The 21956-nt window shown below is 39.7% G+C and overlaps 1 protein-coding gene across 4 annotated transcripts; it reads left to right on the top strand.

The window, feature by feature from the left end:
* The first annotated feature begins 1138 nt into the window (after positions 1-1138).
* LOC137982520 (myosin heavy chain, clone 203-like) lies at positions 1139-13486 on the top strand. 4 transcript variants are annotated; one of them, XM_068829627.1, is made up of 3 exons: positions 1139-1289; positions 2625-2820; positions 10566-13486. In XM_068829627.1, exons 2-3 carry the CDS (start codon positions 2646-2648, stop codon positions 13232-13234), a joined length of 2844 nt encoding a protein of 947 aa, XP_068685728.1. In that variant the 5' UTR covers positions 1139-1289; positions 2625-2645; the 3' UTR covers positions 13235-13486. The 4 variants fall into 4 exon arrangements, with proteins under 4 accessions (XP_068685728.1, XP_068685731.1, XP_068685730.1 ...); XM_068829630.1 differs by lacking the exons at positions 1139-1289; positions 2625-2820 and adding an exon at positions 8265-8347; XM_068829629.1 differs by lacking the exons at positions 1139-1289; positions 2625-2820 and adding an exon at positions 9476-9757.
* Positions 13487-21956: the final 8470 nt, after the last annotated feature.

Raw genomic sequence — 21956 nt, 5'->3', positions numbered from 1 at the left:
ACTTTTAGTAGTGTAGACGTAGTTTTGAAGAAACATCTCATGATCTAAATCATGAGAGGCTTGCTAATCAAAGAAGTTGGTTTAAAAGGGAGAAGAATCACAATTATCGGGTGGTAAAAAAGAAGGGAAAGGATAGACTTTATGGACGCGTGCACTTACAAAGGAAACACAAGGCGAATCGAATAGCTTTCTAAGGTCACAAGCGGAGCAAATGATATCAGATGTCCGCTATCTCATGAAATGTAAAACAAAAACAGTATTCACGTCGGTGACCTTCAAAAGATTGCACCAAAAAGAATCCCTTTGTTGTTACTTGGTGTCACTCCCTCTTGATAGCTTGCAGCTTTTGTATTTATTTTCCCAAGGAAAGGGAAAATATCAAGAAGTCAGCGAGAAGATTTTTCCTTCGAATAAAGCTTTTCCAGAAAATAGTATAAACAAAAGGCAAACAAAAACTAAGGATAAGGTATGGCTTCTTGATGTGAACTTTCAAGAAAAATTGTTAAAATTCCTCTGTTTTCAAGGTGTCGCAGACTTTGCCTCTATCATTAAGATAAAAAGTAAGCTTTAACAGAAGTAAGATATTTCTGTGAGCTTTTTGCTTGTCTCCTCCATAATTTGGCATTCTTGTTTTGAATACACCTCGAATTGATGACGGTATAAACCCGATTAAATTTTGCAGTGTAAAAGTATTAAAGCGGCCTGTTGAGAAATCCTAAGCGAGACAAGAAGTAGCGTCAAAATTCTGACTGTGTTTTAAGGAAGGCGAAATTCGAAGGAAAGTGATGGGTACAAAACAGTTTATTTCGGGGTCTTTGGTTGGTGTCGTCAAGAGGTGGGAACGGAAATGGTAAACATTGTATAGATTGTCTAAAAGCCTTACAACGAAGGATCATAACACTTTTTTTCAGTGTGGAGGAAATAGGAGGAACTGAACGCGGCCGATGTGCAAGGTGTTCAAATTCACCATGTTCCATTGATGATTCCCAGACCCGTCTGATTACTTCCGAACCGATACCCCGTTCTTCAAAGAATGCCGCAACAAAAACACGTCGGTGGCCGGATATTCTGCACTTACTCCAATCCCTCGAGATATCCTAGGATGTTCCAGATTTTTATTTCTGTGACTCGGTCCTATTCCCTCTCGTTTTCAACAACAGAATCTGGGTTTTTTATATGAAGCTCTCTGGCAGCAACAAGGACAGACGGCAACTGCAGTTTGACAGCTACGAATCAGTGGTTTTAAGCAAAACAAAGGCTTCTACTCGCTTTTCACGTGCGTTTTACAGGTTAGTACATTCTTTGTCGTCATCATACGACGTGAAATGCAGGGACTTAAAGATTTACGACGCGATCGTCATCGCGAATGCCACAAAATAGCAATATCCAGGTTTAATAGAGGGAAAAATCGCGGCTTCACGTGCAGCACGCGTTTTAGCTCATATTTCTGCGGTACTCTGTGCAACAACGACGTGAAATCAACAAATTTGAGGTTTTGACGACAATTCGCGTGTGCAAACTGAATCCCCTCGTAACCAATTTATTTTTAAGGATAATTCGCTCACATTTGTACGACGCGAACGAGGTAGACTTTTTAAAGTCCTCAATAACTGCATTTAAGCGCTGTGGAGGACTTGAGAGCGCCTAAGTCATCTGTGCAGTTGCTGAATTAAATTATTAGTAATCTTAACTTTGACAGTGTAAATTTTGGTATCTTTTTCCGATCACTGTTCAAGCTCGTTCGAGAAGTTGCTGCCGCCGCCGCCGACCACAGTTTCTTGAAATCGAAAGTTCACTCGTCGTTCACCAACTTCATCATCGATTCTTGGTCAAAATTTTTGACCGTCATTGTCCATGGAGTAATTATACATTTAAATTAGTGCCAATAAGTTGGAAGGATTTGAAGGTGGAGACAATACCTCTCGCTTTGTTATTTTCGGGTTTTTTTACCTGAGACCATGACGAACTCGCACCGGTATGAACTTGTACCGGTATGACATTTTTGCAGCCCTTTACTTGAAACCGGGACAAAATGATAAAAAACCCCGCAAAAAATTGCAGAAAACTCCCTCGAGACTTGTGAAACTAAGAAAATAACGAACTCCATCTCTTATCCACAGTTATTAGGCCTAGGCACTGATTTCAAACTGGTTAGCTTTCAGTTATAGTAGTTCTTATCAACAGTTATTACGGCTCAAGTAACTTCGCTAAATTATGAATAAATTACAACGGAGTAGCTGCGTAGACGCGTACCTTCCAGAGAACTTGAGTGAATTATGAATAAATTAAAGCGGAGAAGTTGCGTAAACGTGTAGCCACCTTCCAGAGAACTTGAGTGAATATTATGAATTAATGAGAACTCGAGTAACCGCGTAGACACGTTACCGGCTGCACCGTGTAGCTAGAGATGCGGAGTATTCTGCAATTGCTTTATCTTTTGTCTAATAAACATATCACTGACCCGGTCTGAGATTTGTTGTCGTTTACATGAGAACGGTACGATTACTCAGACCGTTATGAGAGTCATAAGATGCCCGCATGGCGCGTGATCTGCGTTATTTCTTGAAGAGATTGCCCCATGATTTATTTTGACTCACGGAAACTTTCTCGATTTCTTTTTCAAGTGATTCTGTCTTGGAGATTAGATGATCCGGTCGAATGGATTCGATGGTTCAATGATTACCTCGTTTGAAAGGAAGGCATTTTGTTATTCGACATCAGGTCAACCTTCCATGTATCAACAGCTTGCTTTCAGTGGGATGAAAGCCAACAACGGCACTGACGACAAGAGTAGCGTTGAGCGACCAAGCTGCATTTACGGTAAGGACGCGGTGAATGTTTTAAGGAAGACTACGTTCTTTGTTATTTCTTATTTTGTAATTTGTGTGTAGGGGACAATAAGCCGCAAACTGGTTTAATGCACAAGAATTCCATAAAGGTGCAGGTCTTCACATTAGAAACTTCTATAGCATTCTAGAACTGTTCTAGTTAGAAGAGCTCTATAGTGATTATATGTGAAATATAGAATGGTCAAGGTTATGACATTAGTAAGTTCTATAGCATTCTGTAACTGCTCTAGTTTGAAGAGCTCTATAGAAAGTTCTAGTGTATCATTCTAGAACCGCTCTAGTAAAATGGTCGTATGTGCAAACTTCTAAAGTTCTGATTTAAGTACTAGAGTTCCAGGTCTAGAGTTCTAAGTGAGTCAAATTCGCAGTTCTAGAGTTCCGAGTTCTAGAGTTCTAAGTTCTGGAATTCTCAATTGTTATATGTTACCCTCTGTGGGCTCTAGAATGTCTGGAATGTCTAGAGTTCTAGAATAGCCAGACTCATCAAGTGAGTTCCAGAACTCACATTAGGCTTGGTTGATTTCACTGATTACCATTCACTCGTTTAAATACTAAGCACTCATTTAAGCAAAAACAAATACCCATGAATACCATGTCCTTAAGTGAGCTAAAACGTTTTCCGAAACGAATCAAAAATGGACATGAAAACTTGACCAAACCGGGTATCGCTCTTTATCTTTCACTGTGCGGTTCGGTTAACTACACTTTTCACGAGATTGTGTGAAGAAGAAAGCACTCGTTTACTGATTAAGTCTAAGCGCTCCTTTCAGTTATTAGGCCTAAGCTTTCTCGCAAAAGTTTAGCTTTCATTTTGCGGTTCGGTCAACTGCACTTTTCACAAGATCGTGTGAAGAAGAAAGCACTCGTTCACTGAATTAGCCTAAGCGCTCGTTTCAGTGATTAGGCCTAAGCACTCTCGTAAAATTTTAGCTTTCATTTTGCGATTCGCTCAACTAGTACACTTTTCACGAGATCATGTGAAGAAGAAAGCACTAGTTTACTGATTAAGCCTAAGCGCGCTTTTCCGTGATTAGGCCTAAGCACTCGTAAAATTTTAGCTTTCATTTCGGGGTTCGGTTAACTACTCTTTTCACGAGATCGTGTGGAGAAAAAAGCACTAGTTTACTGATTAAGCCTAAGCGCTCGTTTCAGTGATTAGGCCTAAGCACTCTCGTAAAAATTTTAGCTTTCATTTCGCGGTTCGGTTTTAGGGCTATTGTTTTATATTTTAGAACTTAAGACGTTTAAAGATTTTAGAAGCCCCAAAGGGATCTTTTGATATTCTAGAACATTAGAGATTTTAGAACCCCCAAAAGACCTTACATATTCCAGAGCTTTAGAAAATTTAGACTCACAACATGGACCATAGATATCCTAGAACTTTAGAATTATTAGATATTTTAAAACCCCTCTTCCGTTCTAGCATTCTACATCGCGTACTTATTTTAGAGGTTCTTGAACCTTTTAGCTACAGATTTCTAGACTTCCGATACATACCCTCAGCGTTTTTGAAATAACTCTAACTCTGTTCAGTTTTTGTTTTCAACAACGTACAAAACAAATTATTCAGGTGGCGAAAAATGGATCATTTGATTTTAGAACTTTAGAACGTTTAGATCAGCCCACAACTTTAGAGATTTTAGAACCCTCAAAAGACCTTACATATTCTAGAGCTTTAGGATTTTGTTGTTGCCAGATAACACTACAGGCATGTTTCTTTGTTTTAAATAATCTTTTATTGCACATTTGCATTTAACGATCCTTCGCTTATATGCGATATGTGGATAAATAAAGTAACTTATTTGCTTTACTTATCGGTTCTTACTTGTTGCCAGTTACAGCCCACCTGAGAACTGATCTGTCCGATAGATAGACAAGATTCCTCGATTAACAACAACAACAAATAATAAGGGACTCATTACTTAAACCAATGTCACTTTTGCACGAGATTTAAAGAAACACAAAAACGAAATTTGATTTCTGACTTCTAAGTAAGGTTTTCAAGGAAGATGCATTGAACACCATGTTCTAGTTCGGGCTTGATTCATTTTTAACTATAATGCAGTTGAATGATCGATTTAGTTGCTAAAGAATTCGGTCGGGAGTAAGCAACTTTAAGAGAGATGTCTTTCATAGTGAATTCATGAATCATTGCTGTTGCAAGGATAGCACAAGCAATGCCATTTCACAACATAGCCTAAGAAACAGTTTTTTTAAAATCTTCTAACACCTTTTGCTAGGTTTGGTAAGGTTAGCTGTTAAACGTTTAGAAGCTGATCACCCCATGATCTTGACTCCTGTTGGAATTCGTACCATTCATTTATTCTTGTTGCTGATTTGTTTTTCTTTTGATTACCGGTATTTGATCGTGATTGCTGACCGGAAGTGACTTAATTGCTGGAAGCGACATTCTTTCCGGAAGTTTGCCGCATAGTTTCTATGCACGGAAGTATCCATATTCTGTGTACAATCAACAAGCTCAATATTGTGGAATGAGGTCCTCGTCTATGCAGATGATAGCACCTCAGTTTGCTCCTAAAATAAAAAGCAATGACCACGAAACCAAAGACTTAACTTCTTGAAGCCATCGTGTTTTGAGAATTTCCCGCCATTTCGATTTCATGACATTCGTGACCTCGAGCGCGAGTCTTGACACGTCAACTTGAGTCATTTCAGCCAGTGTAAACAGCAGACGAATGTAAGTAACTTGTAAACTCAGTAACTCTTAACCTAGGGAAAAGCTCAAAATAATGTAAACGCAGCATTAATTCCTGAAGAATCCACTGAACCCATGGAAAATCCCTTGGCGCAAAGTGACAGAGATCGGAAATGGTAGATCACCTTCTAGGTTTTATCACAAAACTTCGGTGATTTAATTATTTAATCTTGTGATGAACGTGTTCTCTTCAAGCAAGGCTAAAAGGCTAGAGAGAAAAACCTTGCGAAATTAATTAAGTGAAGTGAATACTAAGAAAATCTGAAACGTTCATCTTCAAGTGTGGCTTAATGCGTCTAGCAAACGGGAACGTATCATGATTTTGGGACTCATCCGTTTAGTTCTGTTGACAGCAATCAAGTGATTCCCTGTCACCGGAAACCTGGTGTATGTAGGATAGAAGGGTTGGCAATCTGCGAGTCATGCGAGGCATGCAAATTTTGCTAAGCACCCATTTCAAATAGCGCTGTTAAACAGTTAGTCAATAACTGTGTGACACGCATTGATTCGCATGGTTGGCATGTTGACTCGCATGGCTGGCCTCGTTGACTTGCATGGCTCGCTGGCTTGCCCATTGTCCTTTCTCTGTTACTTTTATAAAATATTTCTCAAAAATAATTCGACAAATGAAGGAAAATGCTGGTCACGTGTAATGCCACGTGGCTTTTACACCCACTCAAATCACATTCATTCTGTTAAAAGGGAGAGTATCACGGTGTTACGAATGTCATCATTTATGATCCAATCGGAAGCAATGTAGTAAGTCGTGCGGGAAATTTACAACTACATTTCGATTATTAAACAATCACAAATGAGCTAAGGGCTGAGCCAGATTTTCACGCGTACGTATAAATTTCCCGTGCGAATTGTAACGTCGCTTCCGATTTGCTTCTAAACGGTGACATTTGCTACGGCTAAAACATGTGCAATACCGTAATACTCTCTCTCAAATACTGACGTCAAAGTGCATATATATCACAATTTAAATACGTGAAAGTATTCGTAATGACGTAATGGGAGGAATACATTCGCGTCCGTCCGCCTAGTATCAAAAATCAAGTGTGGGCAGAACCTTACTCACCACCGTAAAATCCTGTCGAAATAGGAGAGTAAAACTATTACGTCCCACACCAAATCCTAACCATCGAAGTGACTAGTGTCTCCGTTGCATCATTTGAAAGTCCCACGCAAGAAAGGGATCAACTTTTTATGACCCTTATGTATCCTCCGCTGAACCGTCTCGCTGTGTTATGTCCAATCTGCTCGGATGTTCGGACTAAACCAAAAGTTCGCAATAGTAGCAAGTATTATAAATACTGTAAGAAACAGACAACTTTTTTAAAAGACATGTTTCGGCATGCTTATGCCACCATCAGTTTAATGAGTTCCTAACTGTGAACAGTTAATTATAAAGTCTACGGGTAGATGAAAAAATTATTACAACAAGACGTAATACAAAAGCAGGTACTATTTACAGCGTGACTGCAAACATCAAGGTGTAAACTAAAACGTGAGAAAAGTGTTGTAATGCTACAATTGTTTGTTAAGTTCCGGTTTGATCTTATTTATATAAAAAGCTTCTTTGAGTTTTAAATAAATTGAGTTGCTGGCAGAATCCAGAATACTAAAGCACGAAGGGGAGTATTTGTTCTTACATAAAGAAGACGTGTTAAAATGCTTAAAAATATGCGAGTCTTTATCGCTTTCCGTGTGTTCCTTTATGCTGGTAGCAAAGTGGCGATTTTAGAACTGTTCACACTTAGGAACTCATTTTAACTGATGATGGCATAAGCATGCCGAAACATGTCTTTAAAAAAAGTTGTCTGTTTCTTACAGTATAAACCAAAAGTCACGTAACACTACACGTGAGAGCGGGCGCTCAAAATTTGAATTTACAAGAAAAGAGAAATAGAAAATGACAAATCGTTCGCTCTGTCATGACATTTCATCGGGTCGTTTTTATCCCGGTTACTGGGATGATTTGTTTATAAGACTGAACGAGATCCAGAAAAAACGGTTTAATTTTTGCGCCCGCGTTTTGTGTTTAGTTCTACTCGAATTTGCGGCGGGTCTGAAACACAGATCACATTCCACAAGTCACTCGTTGCAGATCATTGTTTTACCTTTTGGAAAGTAACCCTAACCCTAACCCTCAGTTTGGTTAACCAACGGCCCAAGGTTAGTTTTTAGACCTAGGGTTAGCCAAATTGAGGGTTTTAGGTTGCTTCAATGACCTGCAACGAGTGACCTGTCGAATGTGACCTTTGTTTTAGACCCGCCTTCAAATTTGTCACATGATATCATCTCCGGAGACGATGACCGGCCAAATTCATTTTAGCTCGGTCACGTACCGTTTCTGGCCTGTCAAATTATATAAAATAAATAACTCTTAAAACATGGGCCCATGAACCCAAACTGGCGTTATATATTTCCAAAACAGTTGTTGCTTAGGGCTTATAGGAGTTAAAAGCAGTCATTGTCAACAACGGTTCTTGTTGCAATTCACCCAGGATTTCAGATCAAAGTTCCGCAAATGACAATACACAGCGACTTGCTACAACTGAACAACATGGAAATTTTAATTTATTTCATTTTCAAAACGATCAAATGTGACCGGTCAATATGATCAATATGACCGGCAAGACGAAAGGTTGACCGGTCAACTCCCAAATCAGTTCGGACATTGTCCGTTGACCGGCCGTTATTTCGAGCCCTGGATATGTTCGCCAACGAGTTCTGATGCGTTGTGAAATATCCGTAATTGTCAGTATTCAGTGAAGAGGTAAGGAAATGTTGACCCAAACATCAAAAAACAATCATATGCTGAACCAATAACCTAGAGTTAATTTTGCCAGGCTTTCCTTTCGTTACTGCCAAAGTAGCGCTGTTAACTGCCATGCAATGATTTTCAATCTCTGCATTTAAAAAATCGTTTTTCACATTAAGTCTCCAGCACTAATATTGTACACCTCGTGAAAAATACTCCAAACGTCCAATTTATTGTCCTAGCGCGGCCCCCTCTTGTGACAGGAGAGTGCAGCACTGCAATAAGTTTCTTTCAGTTCAGGGTCCGGAAGTGACGTAATGTATATGACGTCGGGGGTCGTATGGCATGGATAGTCGCGGACAAATTGCACAGAACTCCTTTTCGGATAGAAAAGATACACGGATATTCTTTCTCATGACAAAATACGGCAAATGAAAGCTATGATGAGGCGATTAACTGAAGCTAATCTGCCGAGTCTCCAATGTTTTGTTTTCGCGTGTTGCGTTGAAAAAGACTATTGTTCTTGTGTACATGCTCTTGTTGTTAGGAGTCGTGCTGACCTCCAGAACGTGGGAGAGAAACGACTTTAGGAAGTACGTCCGCGTTCGTAGCCTACACATATTCGTGCTTTAGAAATTCATTCCTATGTAATTAAGGGCAAAATGTGTCAAATATTGCTTTTTTTTTAAATTACCCTTTGTGCTCTCAAGTTCTAATTTAAATCGAAGAAGACTTAAAAAGCATGCGTGCGTGACAACATTACCATAATATTTCTAGAAAGTTTTCTTGCGTTAGTTTGACCGGCTAGTCGATATTTCAAAGTATATCAGAATTTGTTTTTGCAGATTTCGTTGAATACCCATTCGGCAAATTTAGACAACGATATATTCCATGTATTGTGTACTTTAGTGTTGATTTTCGATACAATATTCCGCTCAAATATAGTCACGAATATTACAATTGGTTGAATCACGACGCTGCTAAAAGTTAGTCAGTGATATTACAATGAATGAATCGTTTTTGGTTTCTTTTCCATTCTTCTCTCGGCTCGATGATGTTAAAATGATTGTGTTGTCATGGGGTTTTTCTTTGCTTCATGACTCAGCTGAAATGATGCGTGGTTATATTAGTTTACGTCACACGTGACTCAGCAAAAATACATACGTGCAATAAAAGTGAAATGCTTACGTTTAAATTTCGTGACTGAGCTAAATCAGAACCAGTGTAAATGTTTTGATTTGCGTGAGAGCTTTTTTTAGAACCTACAGAGCTATATAATATACAACGATCTTCTGGCAAAGAGCGAGATCTTCGTATAAAGCCACAGACAAAGTGGACCGATTATTTCCATTTGAAAGATAGTTCTTGAATGCAGATGCCGGGAAATTAAGCAGTAAGTGAAGTGATAGCGCTCAAAAGCACACGGTATAAAACTGAAAAATCATTTGAAGAAGGGTTTTATGAACGTAAAAGTGCAGGGAGAATTAGACCTTTTAAAATGGTTATTTTTGTTTTAATTTCAAGGTTGAAACCTGTTTTTTTTAGTTTACTATCGTTTCAATGTTTCTACAAGGCCTGGGAGAACTCGCCACTTCCGAGCGAAGGAAAAAAAATTGGCACACAGGGTATATTTCTAGCAAGGATTACGTCGGAGAAACGCAAAGAAAATTTACAACTAGAAAAGGCGAGCATCAAAAGGCCGTCGCACTGCTACAAAAAGAAAAATCAGCACTTGCGGACCAAAGACAGCACTGGCGACAAAGGAAAATTCTTGAGGCTTGGGAAATAAACTGTGCTAAAGACCCCCTCAACCGAGACGATGGAGCACTACTCCCCAAGGAGTATTTGCATTTGAATATTGCAGAAAAGAAAAATGACACTAACTTTAGAATTTTTAATTAGCGTTTTAGTTTATATCTTAGCTTTCGTGTAAATTTTATCTTTCACTTTCCCTGATGAAGGTTGTTGAATACAACCGAAACGTCGGAAAACGTTTTTATTGTACATAATTTATATTTCAAACACCAGAGTAACATATATTTATATTTTTTATTTGCCAATGGATCCACCTGGTGACAAACCCAGTTTTAAAAGGGTATATTTCTGTTTGGTGTTTTGTAAATTCATTTCAAGGCATTATCATTGTAACTGTGTTTCAGTGTATAGCAGGTTTCCGCGTCTGATTTTATGGTCCTAATATAACGTTAGCTCTTTTGGTTCTTTTCGGTTGCAGGATCAGCGCGAAGTTCGCCGATGGTCGGAGAAAATAATTTTATTATGGAAGTTCCTACTGTGGAAAGTATCTTTTCCTTGCCGCAAAGTTTGTTTGAACGCGTTTTGGCTTCTAAACAAAACGTTCCAAGTAGAGGCAATCATCTATCGACTAGCACAACTGGATCTGCTGTACAGCAGACCATCCCTGCTCGTACACAGCGTCTCCGTCATTTCGATGAATACGTCACTGACTTGAGCAGAAATGAAGCGAAGCGGCCTCGTCTGTTACATAGCGAGAGCTCATTAGACCAGAAAATGTACCTGGAAAGGAAACAACGAGAGCAGTTTGAGTCAGAGAATATTAGACAGACACTAAATGATACAAGAGATAAATTTTCGAAGCCTGTTGAACTAAAAGCGCGGGGACATTTACCAAGTCATCTTGAAAATTATGTTGGCGGATCCTTTGGGATTTTACAAGGTCAATCTTCAAGGGCTCTTTTGAAGCTAAGACGTCATAAAGCAGGCAAATCCCGTGTGTATGACCAAACGGCCTTACCTCAACGTGCTCTGCATGTGCCTGGAGTCTGCATCGTTCCAAGTGATGCAAAGGAAGGCTGTAATTGGTACACAACCATTTCGTCGGCTGGCTTGGCTTTAAACCACAAAACTCTTCCCAAACTTGTTGCTGTTCATTCTGTGATGAAGAATTCTACGACTCTGACAAATGCCACTCGTCCTCTTGTTGATGCGGAAGATTTATCCAACAAAGAACGTGGTATCACTAGTGCTGTGCCTTCTGTTTCTGAGCTGTGCAAGGAATCGCGATGTGAGAACTCGAATGCGAATGCTGAAGTTCGCCAAATTACAGCAAATTCTCCATTGTTATACAATATCCCTTTAGAAGATCTCTTGCCACAAAACAGGGATGACTCAGTAGTCTTGACGAAACATATTTCTAGAAAACGTCGTCTATCAGAGAGAACATCATCTGGGGAAGAAATCACGCAGAAATGTGACTCCCCCTTAAACGACAATGTAAAGACTATGAATAGCTGTAAGCATGATGATGATTCGGGACAAAAAGGTAACCTTCGTGGTATTGACCATCAGCGATTTGTTGGTCATCTCAGAAGCGATGATCATGCGAATAATTCTGCTTTTGCTGAGAAAGTCAATTGCTCTGAACTCATAGATCAGCCTGGACCTATTTTTCCACCAGAACAAGAACAAGAACAAGAAAAGTATCCGGGTCCCATGGAGCAAGATGGCAGCCAAACTCCCTGCATTTCAGTGGCTGACAAATCTAAAACGACCAAGAGAGACGAAGATGCAAATCAACAAGATGAGGAACGGCTTCCCAATTCAATCAAACTCACAAAGAGTAAGACAGTATCAGAAATCAGCCAAAAGATTGTCGAAACAAGGGAGAGGGTGAAGAACGAGACCATAGAATGGAAAAAAACTTTTTTATTTAAATTAGAGAGACATTTAGTTAAAAAATTGAGACGAGCTGAGTATTTATCTGGAGAGAGAACCGAAATCGAGGACTTGCAACAAGATGACTCGGAACACGCCCCTAAGGGAAAGAAAAGAAAAGGTGAAGGAAGTGGAAGAAGACTTAGCCGACAGGAAAGCGTGAGTGGTGACGGAATTTATGACAGTCACGGTCGGAAAAAAGGAGAAAGCCCGAATAGCGTGACTGAGAGCGTGATGGACGGCAATGATGACAGTGAGGGTGGGGCAGGATCCCATGATACGCGGAGATCAACCACCAAGCAAGAAAGCGTGACTGAGAACTTAACTAGTAACGTTGGTAATTCAACTTCAAGTAACAAGGAGAAGAAAGGCAAGAGTAGCTCGAAAGGCATAGATGCAAGCGTGACGGATATCGATAATGTTGACAAACATGGTTTTTTCCTACCTGAGCAAGTCCAAGAGATGGAATCGCGCGTTGAAAAAACGGAACATTTACAAAACGAAACGGTAGGAAAATGCGTAGCTAGCCAGGATGTTGAAATCTCCTGTGAACAGACTGAAAACGCCTTGAATCTTAAGGTTATAGAGAACAAAGGCCAAGCCAGTGATGGGTTCACAAATGATTTCCAGGTACATAAGAAAGCTGAAATGCTTCTTAATACAAATAAAAGTACCCATATAGAGGATTGCGTGACAAGTGACGACTTATGTGAAGTTATCACTGCGGAAACGAAAAACACTTTGGATGAGAATGGACCTAAACTCGCCGAATTACATGATATCGAGAAAGAGAAGCATGAGCTTGACGAAAGAGTAACAAAATCTATGTCGCAAAATCGTGACAGACAAAACCTCGGTGTGTCGCCAGGGATTATAAACGCAAGGGAGAAATTCCAAGCAAATCAGCTTAGAGAAGGAAACGTCTTCGACATAATTTCATCTCTGGTGAAAGCTCCGCTGAATTTAAAGAAAGATATCAATAGTTTACCAGTTGCAAGTGTTCAGCCGTTAACAGTCACTACTCTACACGGTTCTACAACAGCAGAAAAAAAGTCGACTACAGAAACTGGCCACACCCTTGTCAAGAATTTGTCATCCCTAGAAAAGAAACTTACCAGCTGTAGCAAACAAACCATTGAGGCCAAGCCAAAAAGTTTAGACTGTGAGAGAAACGTTTGGTCCACTCTCAGAAAACAGGGAATTGTGTAAACATATTAATGCCGTCCGCTGTGTATTCCATAAACAATAAGCCATTTTCAAATTGTGCAAGAACGAAGAAACGAGTAGTCCCATTAAGTTTGCTAAAAAGCAACTGGAAAAACGCAAGTTTCCCCTGAAGCTCGACTCTGTACATGTTCTACTTTCTGGCCCCATTTGAAACGAACCTACCAGCTAGGTTTTCACATCGCATAGTGACGTAATGTGATAAAAAATGTAATCTATTAAATTATTTAACAACGATCCTGTGGGGGTCATTTTTATTTAGTTATTGTGTGTGGCTGCAGAAGGTTAGGGTGGCATAATCCTTATCGGAGAAGACCTATGCAACCTGAATAGATCATTTTCGAATTCTCATGGATGGACTGGGTCTAGCTTGAAATGGAGGCTAATGCGGGCAAATTAGTTTGCCCGCATTAGCCTCCATTTCATGCTAGACCCAGTCCAGCCGTGAGAATTCGAAAATGGTCTAATCCATCCGTCTTTCCTGTCGTGCTGGTTTAGATAGATCCTTTACAGGCTATTTGATAAATATGTAGGCTTCTGGAGGTTCCTTCCATGTCAGTCGCAACCAAGTCTCTCCCTTAGTCGAAGGATTATTCTTATTTAAAAAATATTTGAAAAAATACAAACTAGGTTACACTGGTGGTTTAAAAGATGATATATTACAATAAAAAATGTTACCAACGTTTCGGTCACAAACACGGACCTTCTTCAGGGAAAGTGAAAGAAAAAAACACACAAAAGCACAAATATAAGCAAGACGCTGATTAAAAATTCGAGATAAGTGTCATTTTTTCTTGTTTGCAAGGGTCAAGTGCAAATACTCCTTGGGGAGTAACGCCCCGTCATCTCGGTTGAGAGGGTCTCTCGCGCAATTAATCTCCCAAGCTTCCAAAATCTTCCTTTGGTGCCAATTACTATTAGTCCTGAGAATTGTGGCCTCATCCCATGCGATATCGTGATTGGTATTTGTCACGTGGTCTGCAAGTGCTGATTTTTTGCATTGTCTCCGTGCGACGTGACAAATACCAATTACGATATCGCATGGGATGAGGCCACAATTCTCAGGACTAATAGTAATTGGCACCAAAGGAAGATTTTGGAAGCTTGGGAGATTAATTGCGCGAGAGACCCTCTCAACCGAGATGACGGGGCGTTACTCCCCAAGGAGTATTTGCACTTGACCCTTGCAAACAAGAAAAAATGACACTTATCTCGAATTTTTAATCAGCGTCTTGCTTATATTTCTGCTTTTGTGTGGTTTTTTCTTTCACTTCCCCTGAAGAAGGTCCGTGTTTGTGACCGAAACGTTGGGAACATTTTTTATTGTAATATATCATCTTTTAAACCACTAGTGTAACCTAGTTTGTATTTTTTCAAATATTTTTTAAATGTGCTCACCTGGTGACAAACCCAGTTTTAATAGGATTATTCTTAATTGTCAATTTGCTCTAAGGGAAATATTGTCATTCATTTTGGACACTGAAAGCTTGATAGGAATCATGGGAAAGGGACATATTTCTTTTAAAAGCAGAACCCCAATGTCTGGACTCACAGGACTTGAACCTGGGAACGTTTGATTAATAACCCCTTTACTTGACCACTAGACTACCACATACTTAAATGCGAGGGTGTCTTTTTTTAATTTCCATTGTTTTCCAAATGCAGCTGTCAACGTGCAAGAAGCAAGCTTACACAGTAAAAAATGCCGGTTACCAAAGTTCAAGAGAAACTAAAATTTGGTTTTATCAACGGAGTTGATAATGTAAATTGACCACCGTACCAAACCAAGACTCTAAAACTTCAAAGAATAATTGGTCCGCAAATTACCGACGACACTACATTGCATAGCCATAATACCGTAGTTACAATTCCAGAAAATCTTCCGCTTACTAACTCAGAAAAATCTGTTCTCAGTAAGGGCCTAAATTTTGTCCCTGTTACCAAACGCACCAACGAATTTTCTATTAACCAAGATGTTGAAAAATTCCTTCGCAGTCGCCGCGTTCAGTTAAAAGCCTTTTTTCATGACAAAGAGAACGATTCGGACACTTCTAACAAAGATATTTTTGAAACACTTCAAGTTCGCAAATCTAGATGGACTCCCCCAGAGGGACAATTTGCCTCTTTAGATTTTTTTCACCAAAAAATGCCGTCACGACATTCACAAACTTAAATTCAATCGTAACACTAAATTTTCCAACCTTTCCTCGGAACAGTGGGCGGCGCTTAAAAATCTTGGTAAACGCAATGACATAGTTGTCAAATCGGCCGACAAAGGCGTGGCGGTAGTTGTTTGGCGGTCCGACCTTTACCAAAAAGAAGCTTTGCGGCAACTTTCGGATACTTTGTTTTATGCCAAAATCCAGAAAGATCTCACTTCCAAAAATCTCAAAAACTTGTCAAAGACACCATTCAGAATCTCATAGTTAATCAAGAATTACCGGACACTGCCACTCATCTCATCATCAACACCCCTAGAACTTCGTGCATTTACTTCTTGCCTAAAATTCACAAACCTCACAACCCAGGTCGCCCTATCGTTTCTGCTTGTAGTTGCCCCACCGAACTCATTTCTAGCTACTTAGACAGGATTATGACGCCTATCGTCAAATCTTTGCCATCATACATTAAAGACAATACACACGCATTAAAAATTTTCCGCGATTTCAATTTCTCCGGCCAAGACAAACTTATTTTCACCATGGACATTACATCTCTGTACACAGTCATTCCCAATAGCGAAGGTCTTCAAGCACTTAAACACTTTTTCGATCAACGCATTGTCAAAGAACCAAGCTCGGAAACGCTCCTCCGCCTTGCCGAACTAGTTTTAACGCTTAACTGCTTTTCATTCGCCGGCAACTATTACAAACAAATTAATGGTGAAGCGATGGGCACAAGAATGGGACCTAGCCATGCCAATCTTTTTGTAGGATATGTTGAACACCAATTTTTTAATCAGTACAACGGCCAATACCTGAACTCTACGGCCGATACATCGACCATTGTATCGGCGCTATTTCATCCAGCAGAGAAGAACTCGATCATTTTATCACCTCCGTCAATTCTTTTCATTCGGCTCTTAAATATACCTGGCAAATTTCGGAAACTTCATTGTCTTTCTTAGATATCAAAGTCTTTATTAGTGGCAACGTGCTATGTACCAGTGTGCACTACAAACCTACAGATTCTCACAGTTATTTGTTGTATTCATCATCAAATCCATCACATGTCAAGAACTCAATTCCTTATTCTCAATTTCTTAGACTTCGACGTCTATGTAGTGATGACTCCGATTTTTCCAGCAAATCAGAGGAGATGTGCCAGTTCTTCGAAAAACGTGGCTATCCTGTCTCTGTGGTCAAAGCGGGCCATCATCGCGCCCAACAATTTGATTGACAGTCGTCACTACAAACGTCACAAAAAGATAAGAATGACAAAATTCCATTCACCCTCACTTTCCATACTCATAATCACGCAGTCAAAAGTATCATTCTTAATAATTTTAAATTACTCCAAAATGATCCCGAGACTGGTAGAATCTTTTAGCAACCTCCACTTATTTCATTCAAACGCGACAAAAACGTAGGCAACTTTTTAGTTAGAAGCGCGCTCAAAACTAACGAGCAACCCGGCACTTTCAAATGCGCGCGCTCACGATGCAAAACTTATCTTTTCATTGTTAACACTATCAAGATATCGGGACCTAAGCGATCTGTTAAGATCACCGATCGTTTCACATGCACCTCCGCAAATGTAATTTGTTGCATAACCTGTGCGTTATGCAATAAATTATACATTGGCGAGACAGGTAGACGACTAGGTGACCGATTCCGCGAACACCTTCGCGATGTTGAGAAGAATGACAAAGATGCATCTAAGCCAGTCGCTCGTCATTTTAATCTCCCTAACCACTCCCAAAAACACATGGCTATCTGCGGCCTTTCCCTACATCTAGGTACGACAGAAAGCCGCAAGAATCTAGAACAAAAATTCATCTTCCAAATCGGCACCCTTAATCCTCACGGTATTAACGAACGCTTTTCATTTAACTAATATATTCCTATTTTTCACGTTGCCATGTTACCACCAATAGCGTAGCTCCTACTCTACTATAAAAACCACACGTAACCCATAATTCCTCGATTCGCTCTGACGAAGAGCTAACGCTCGAAACGTCAGCTTTTAGAATCTCTGTATAGTGGCCAATTTACATTATCAACTCCGTTGATAAAACCAATTTTTGTATACTACTTCCCCACGGACGCAGTACCACAGTTTGTTTAGAAACTACCCCCTTCATTCAAGAGAAACTGGCTAACCATTTTAAAATCAAGCCTTAGACTTAACCATTATTTAGCAATGATTATATATATTAAGTCCTGGGACAGATTAATCTAAATGGAGGATAATACTTCATTTGGAGTAAATTGACAATGGAGGGTAATCCTTCATTTAAGGAGGAGATCGTGTTGGTCAGTCGAGCTGAGCGCTTTTGCGGCAATTCTCCTCTTCTCCAATCCTCCCTCAGCCCTTTCTCTCAATTGCATGATGAAACAGCGCGCGGATCGACTTCCATGGAGGGACAGCTAGAAGTCTCGAAGAAATGGCTACAGAGTTGATCATTCCTAAAAAGTATTAACAACCCAATCCGGTCCTAGGGCCCGTTTCTCGAAAGTCCCGAAAACTTTTCGGGCCCGAAAAGCCATTTGTGAAACTGCCAACCGCTAGTTTTGGAAAGCCGATCTTTTATCATGTTTTCAAGCTAACTAAAAGAAACTCGTCTGTGAAGTTTGACGACTTAAATCCCGTCCATTCTTGAGATACAAAGGGAATTGTGAAAATGACCCGTAAAGTTTCGGGACTTTCGAGAAACGGTACCCTGGAAATCTTTTTAACGCCCGGGAAGGGAAATTACCCGGATTAATCTCAAATTGGACTCCAGCGCCTAACGTCTCGTCAAATTTTGAGAAATTTTAATACCTCACTCGTACCTATTAAATTCCGCATTGTCAAATTTGTGAGATTTCCTTTAAAGATTATTGATTTCATAGCGAAGTCAGTTTAAAATGAATGGAAATTACTGATTTCAAAATTTTTTTGACAATTCGTCTTACTCGAGCACCGTTTCTGTCTATCACCTCATCTATTACCTATGCACTTGCCTAAAAGTAATTCTTTTGTTCGTTAAAATCACTCTTCCTAAAGGTCGAAAACCTAGTTGTAATTTGATCCATGACCACGCAAGAAAGTTAAGCTAAGTTTGTTGAAAACAGCGTCGCGAAGTAATTTGTGACGTTGACCGTATCGAACCCATTCCTCTTCTCGGGAAATCTTGGATGTGTTACAGTTGGAAAATAGCCTATGTCCGAGTTACTGCATGCCCCACTTTCATAGCGAGTCCTGGTGCACTACCATTCAAATGGAAATGAGTTGCGCATTCGCATGCAAATCAAACTCATTTCCCTTACAATTGTTGAGCACCAAGACTCACTTCGAAACCGAGACAAACAGCAACTCGGAAATGGCCTATTGCATTGTTGGCAATGCAGTTCCCGGTTCTCCTGAAAAAAAAAACCCTTTTCGACAAGGACTCCACGCTGTGGATTCGCTTGGTCAGTGTCCTTTCTCAGTCATTATTTAGTAAATGTATAAACCTTAATTAAATATAATGTATATTGGATTCATGTTTGCAGACTTACAGCATGATATATGGATTATTTTAAGAAAGATTTTTGCAAAAAGATGTGTCATTTTATTTAGCTTTTCACTTGCAAACAAACAAACAAAACGAAAATGGTTATATCTTACAGTAAGTTCACGTAACAGTTCAATAGTGTTTAATTTCCAGATTTAAACCTTAAAAAATCGTTCTCGCAACTTCGCACTAATGCAAGGAAAGGGAAAAATTGAAATTCAGTCAACTCGAACTGATTTTCAATTCATATCTCAATAGTTTATCGTCAACTTGATGAGAAGGCTTTAAATTTCGTGGCGCAAGAATTCACTTCTAGTCTCTGCAGTTGTAAAATTTCAATTTTCCGAATACGGAAATCTACGTTTTAAAAGTGCTAAGTCGAGCCCACAATGTCAAGGATGTCAGTGCATTATTTTAAGAAAACAGCCCATCTTTTTGCTTCATCTCCCGCTCACGGTTAAGTGTTTGATCTTGCTCTACTAACGCGTTATGCCTTTTTACAGGAATTGACATTTTTTTTCTGCTTTTACGTTATTCCGGTAGATTTGAATTTCTCCCTTTTGAAGTGCTCACTGGTATTCCATTCTTTGCTGTTTCTTGCACACATGTCGGCGTATTGCGCGTAAAAATGGGATCCTAACGACATAATTGGGGACGTGAAGTCGACCCCCACGCCCTTCTACTGATAAATGTATTGCAGCCCAACGGAAGGATAGCCAATGCATGCTCCCACTCGAGATACTAAATGGTCAAAATGCCACAGCGCAAAACTCGAAGCTCAAGTTCAAAAGTATGTTTGCATTACGTATTTATGGCAAATAATGTCTTTGATGATTACTTCATCCAGCTGATTCTGCTGTTTTAGCTTTCCCTATAAAGGCTGAATGATCAGGGAAATAAAGCAACGAAAACTTAGACCAAAGACTTGTACTTCCCTGGGGTCTTCACTCCTTGCATTCTAACCTCCTTCTGCGTTTGCTCTATATCACATTGTTTCTTATCTTTGGTATCCATCGTTCTCTTGGTTCGCTCCTCGCACTGTTCGACTCTACAGCAAACACATCGAATAATTACAATAAGCAAAATCAAACCCACAATGCAAGCGAGAAGAATCAACCCATCTAAGTTATGATCGACGTCGTATCCTCTAAGGCCTGTCGAAGCACTGTCGGCTTCTAGTGCTTCTTCACTGCCTTTGTTAAAAGTGGCTTGTTCCTTTGGATTCGTTTCGCCCGTTTCCTGGATTTTGCTCGTCTCTGTTACTTTCAGTGTTAATTCCTCGACTTCATAGTCCGCTGTGTTCGAAGCTACCAGTAGCGAGAGAATGGTGATGCATAGCATTAAGAGGGCCATTTCAAGACCGTTGGCAACTCTTGTGAATTTGTGTTTGGATGAAAGTGTTTCGAAAAAGGTTAATGTAAAGTCAACATGGTTTTGAATAATTCATCAGATTTAAGTATGTTTTGAGAAAGGTACAAAGAAAAAGACCTTCTGTCCGCGGGCAAACGAACACAACACGAGGTTGTGAACTATTGCACTGCAAACTGAACAGTTTCAAACTGTTTTGAAGTGCAATAGTTTTGTATGCTTCTTTGTTTGTAACGTTTCTGTTTAGCACTTGCGCTTTTTTTTTTTTTTTTTACAAAGACAAAGATGAAATTATGAACTCGTTTATGAAACGCCAGGATTTCGGATGCAGCCAATTTGGAATAAATAGGCAAGAGCAGATTTTTTCAAAGACGAACAAAATTACACGAGCAATGACACAAGTACTCATTTATTCCAAATTGTACGAGAAAAATCATGTGATTTCGTATAACGCCTTGGGCTCAAGATGACAATTTTAACGGTTAAATGTATTCGACTAAACTGGTTTTCTCGGAAATTACTGTAAGATTCGGTTCCTTTTTTTATTCAGTTCAATTGATAGGCCTAGTGCGATGATATCTAGACCTTTAAATCAAGCAACAAAAACAGTCTTTAATCAGCCCGTCGCACTGAATGATTGGCCAATTACAGTGTGAGTACTATCTGAAAGACATAATTAAACACATTTATCATGTACGGAAAATAAACCTCACTTAGTAATCATCAATAAATAAAACTTGTCCATGCATGATGTGATTCCACAATTCTGATCGGCAAATTGACCATGGATTATATAAAAGTAGTTCATTTTCGAAACATTAGGTACTATTTAATAAACCAGCAGGGGTGTTTTATCAGGTTTAAAACCACAAGGCGAAGCCGAGTGGTTTAAGACCCGATAAAAACACGACATGCGAGTTTATTGAACGGAGCGGCTTCAAAAACATTCCACAAGAAGCGTGTCCTTCTAGAATCCAGACATGGGTGCAAAATGTGACGTGAGGAGAAGATATTAACATACAAGAAAATCAAGCCGGGTCTCATTACTATTCTTAAGGCTGTGATTACACACACCTTGCGTGTGGGGCCTTCCTGAGGGTAAATGGCTTTGGTTTGGTTCAGCTCAGGTTTCATGTCACCCTTGGGGATGCGGTTACACATTAAGGCTCCCCTTAGGGTAAAATAGAATTAGATATGAGTTCACTGACCTTGCAAATTAGTTCTGCTTTATGATTGGCCAAGCCACATAAAGGAGCAGATCAACCGCACTTTTCAGTTCGGGAACTGTCATGGGAAGTTCTTTTGTTGTTTTTGATGTATCCATGGAAATAACCCTAGGGCAGTTTCGGTCTAAGGAATTAAAAGCACAAAAACGTCCTAGAAATGACACGAACATTTACACTTTGTCACTGAACATCGGCACACTACAAAACCTGCATATGCATCTTGTGTTCATAGGTTCCAAAAGCATCCAAAGCATTTATTGTCAATTTCGATTACAAATAACATTTCAGCAATCAGGCGGACACTGTTAATCGAGTTTAACATTCATTACCCGTGAGCGCGCGTCCTGTCAGGGTACTATATTTTAACTTTGCAACCAGCCGTTCCAACATCAGCTCCCGAGGTGGCTGACTTGCC

The sequence above is a fragment of the Montipora foliosa genome, chromosome 13 (genome assembly GCF_036669935.1).
Source record: "Montipora foliosa isolate CH-2021 chromosome 13, ASM3666993v2, whole genome shotgun sequence".
NCBI lineage: Eukaryota > Metazoa > Cnidaria > Anthozoa > Scleractinia > Acroporidae > Montipora > Montipora foliosa.
This window is presented reverse-complemented; position numbering and strand designations above follow the sequence as displayed.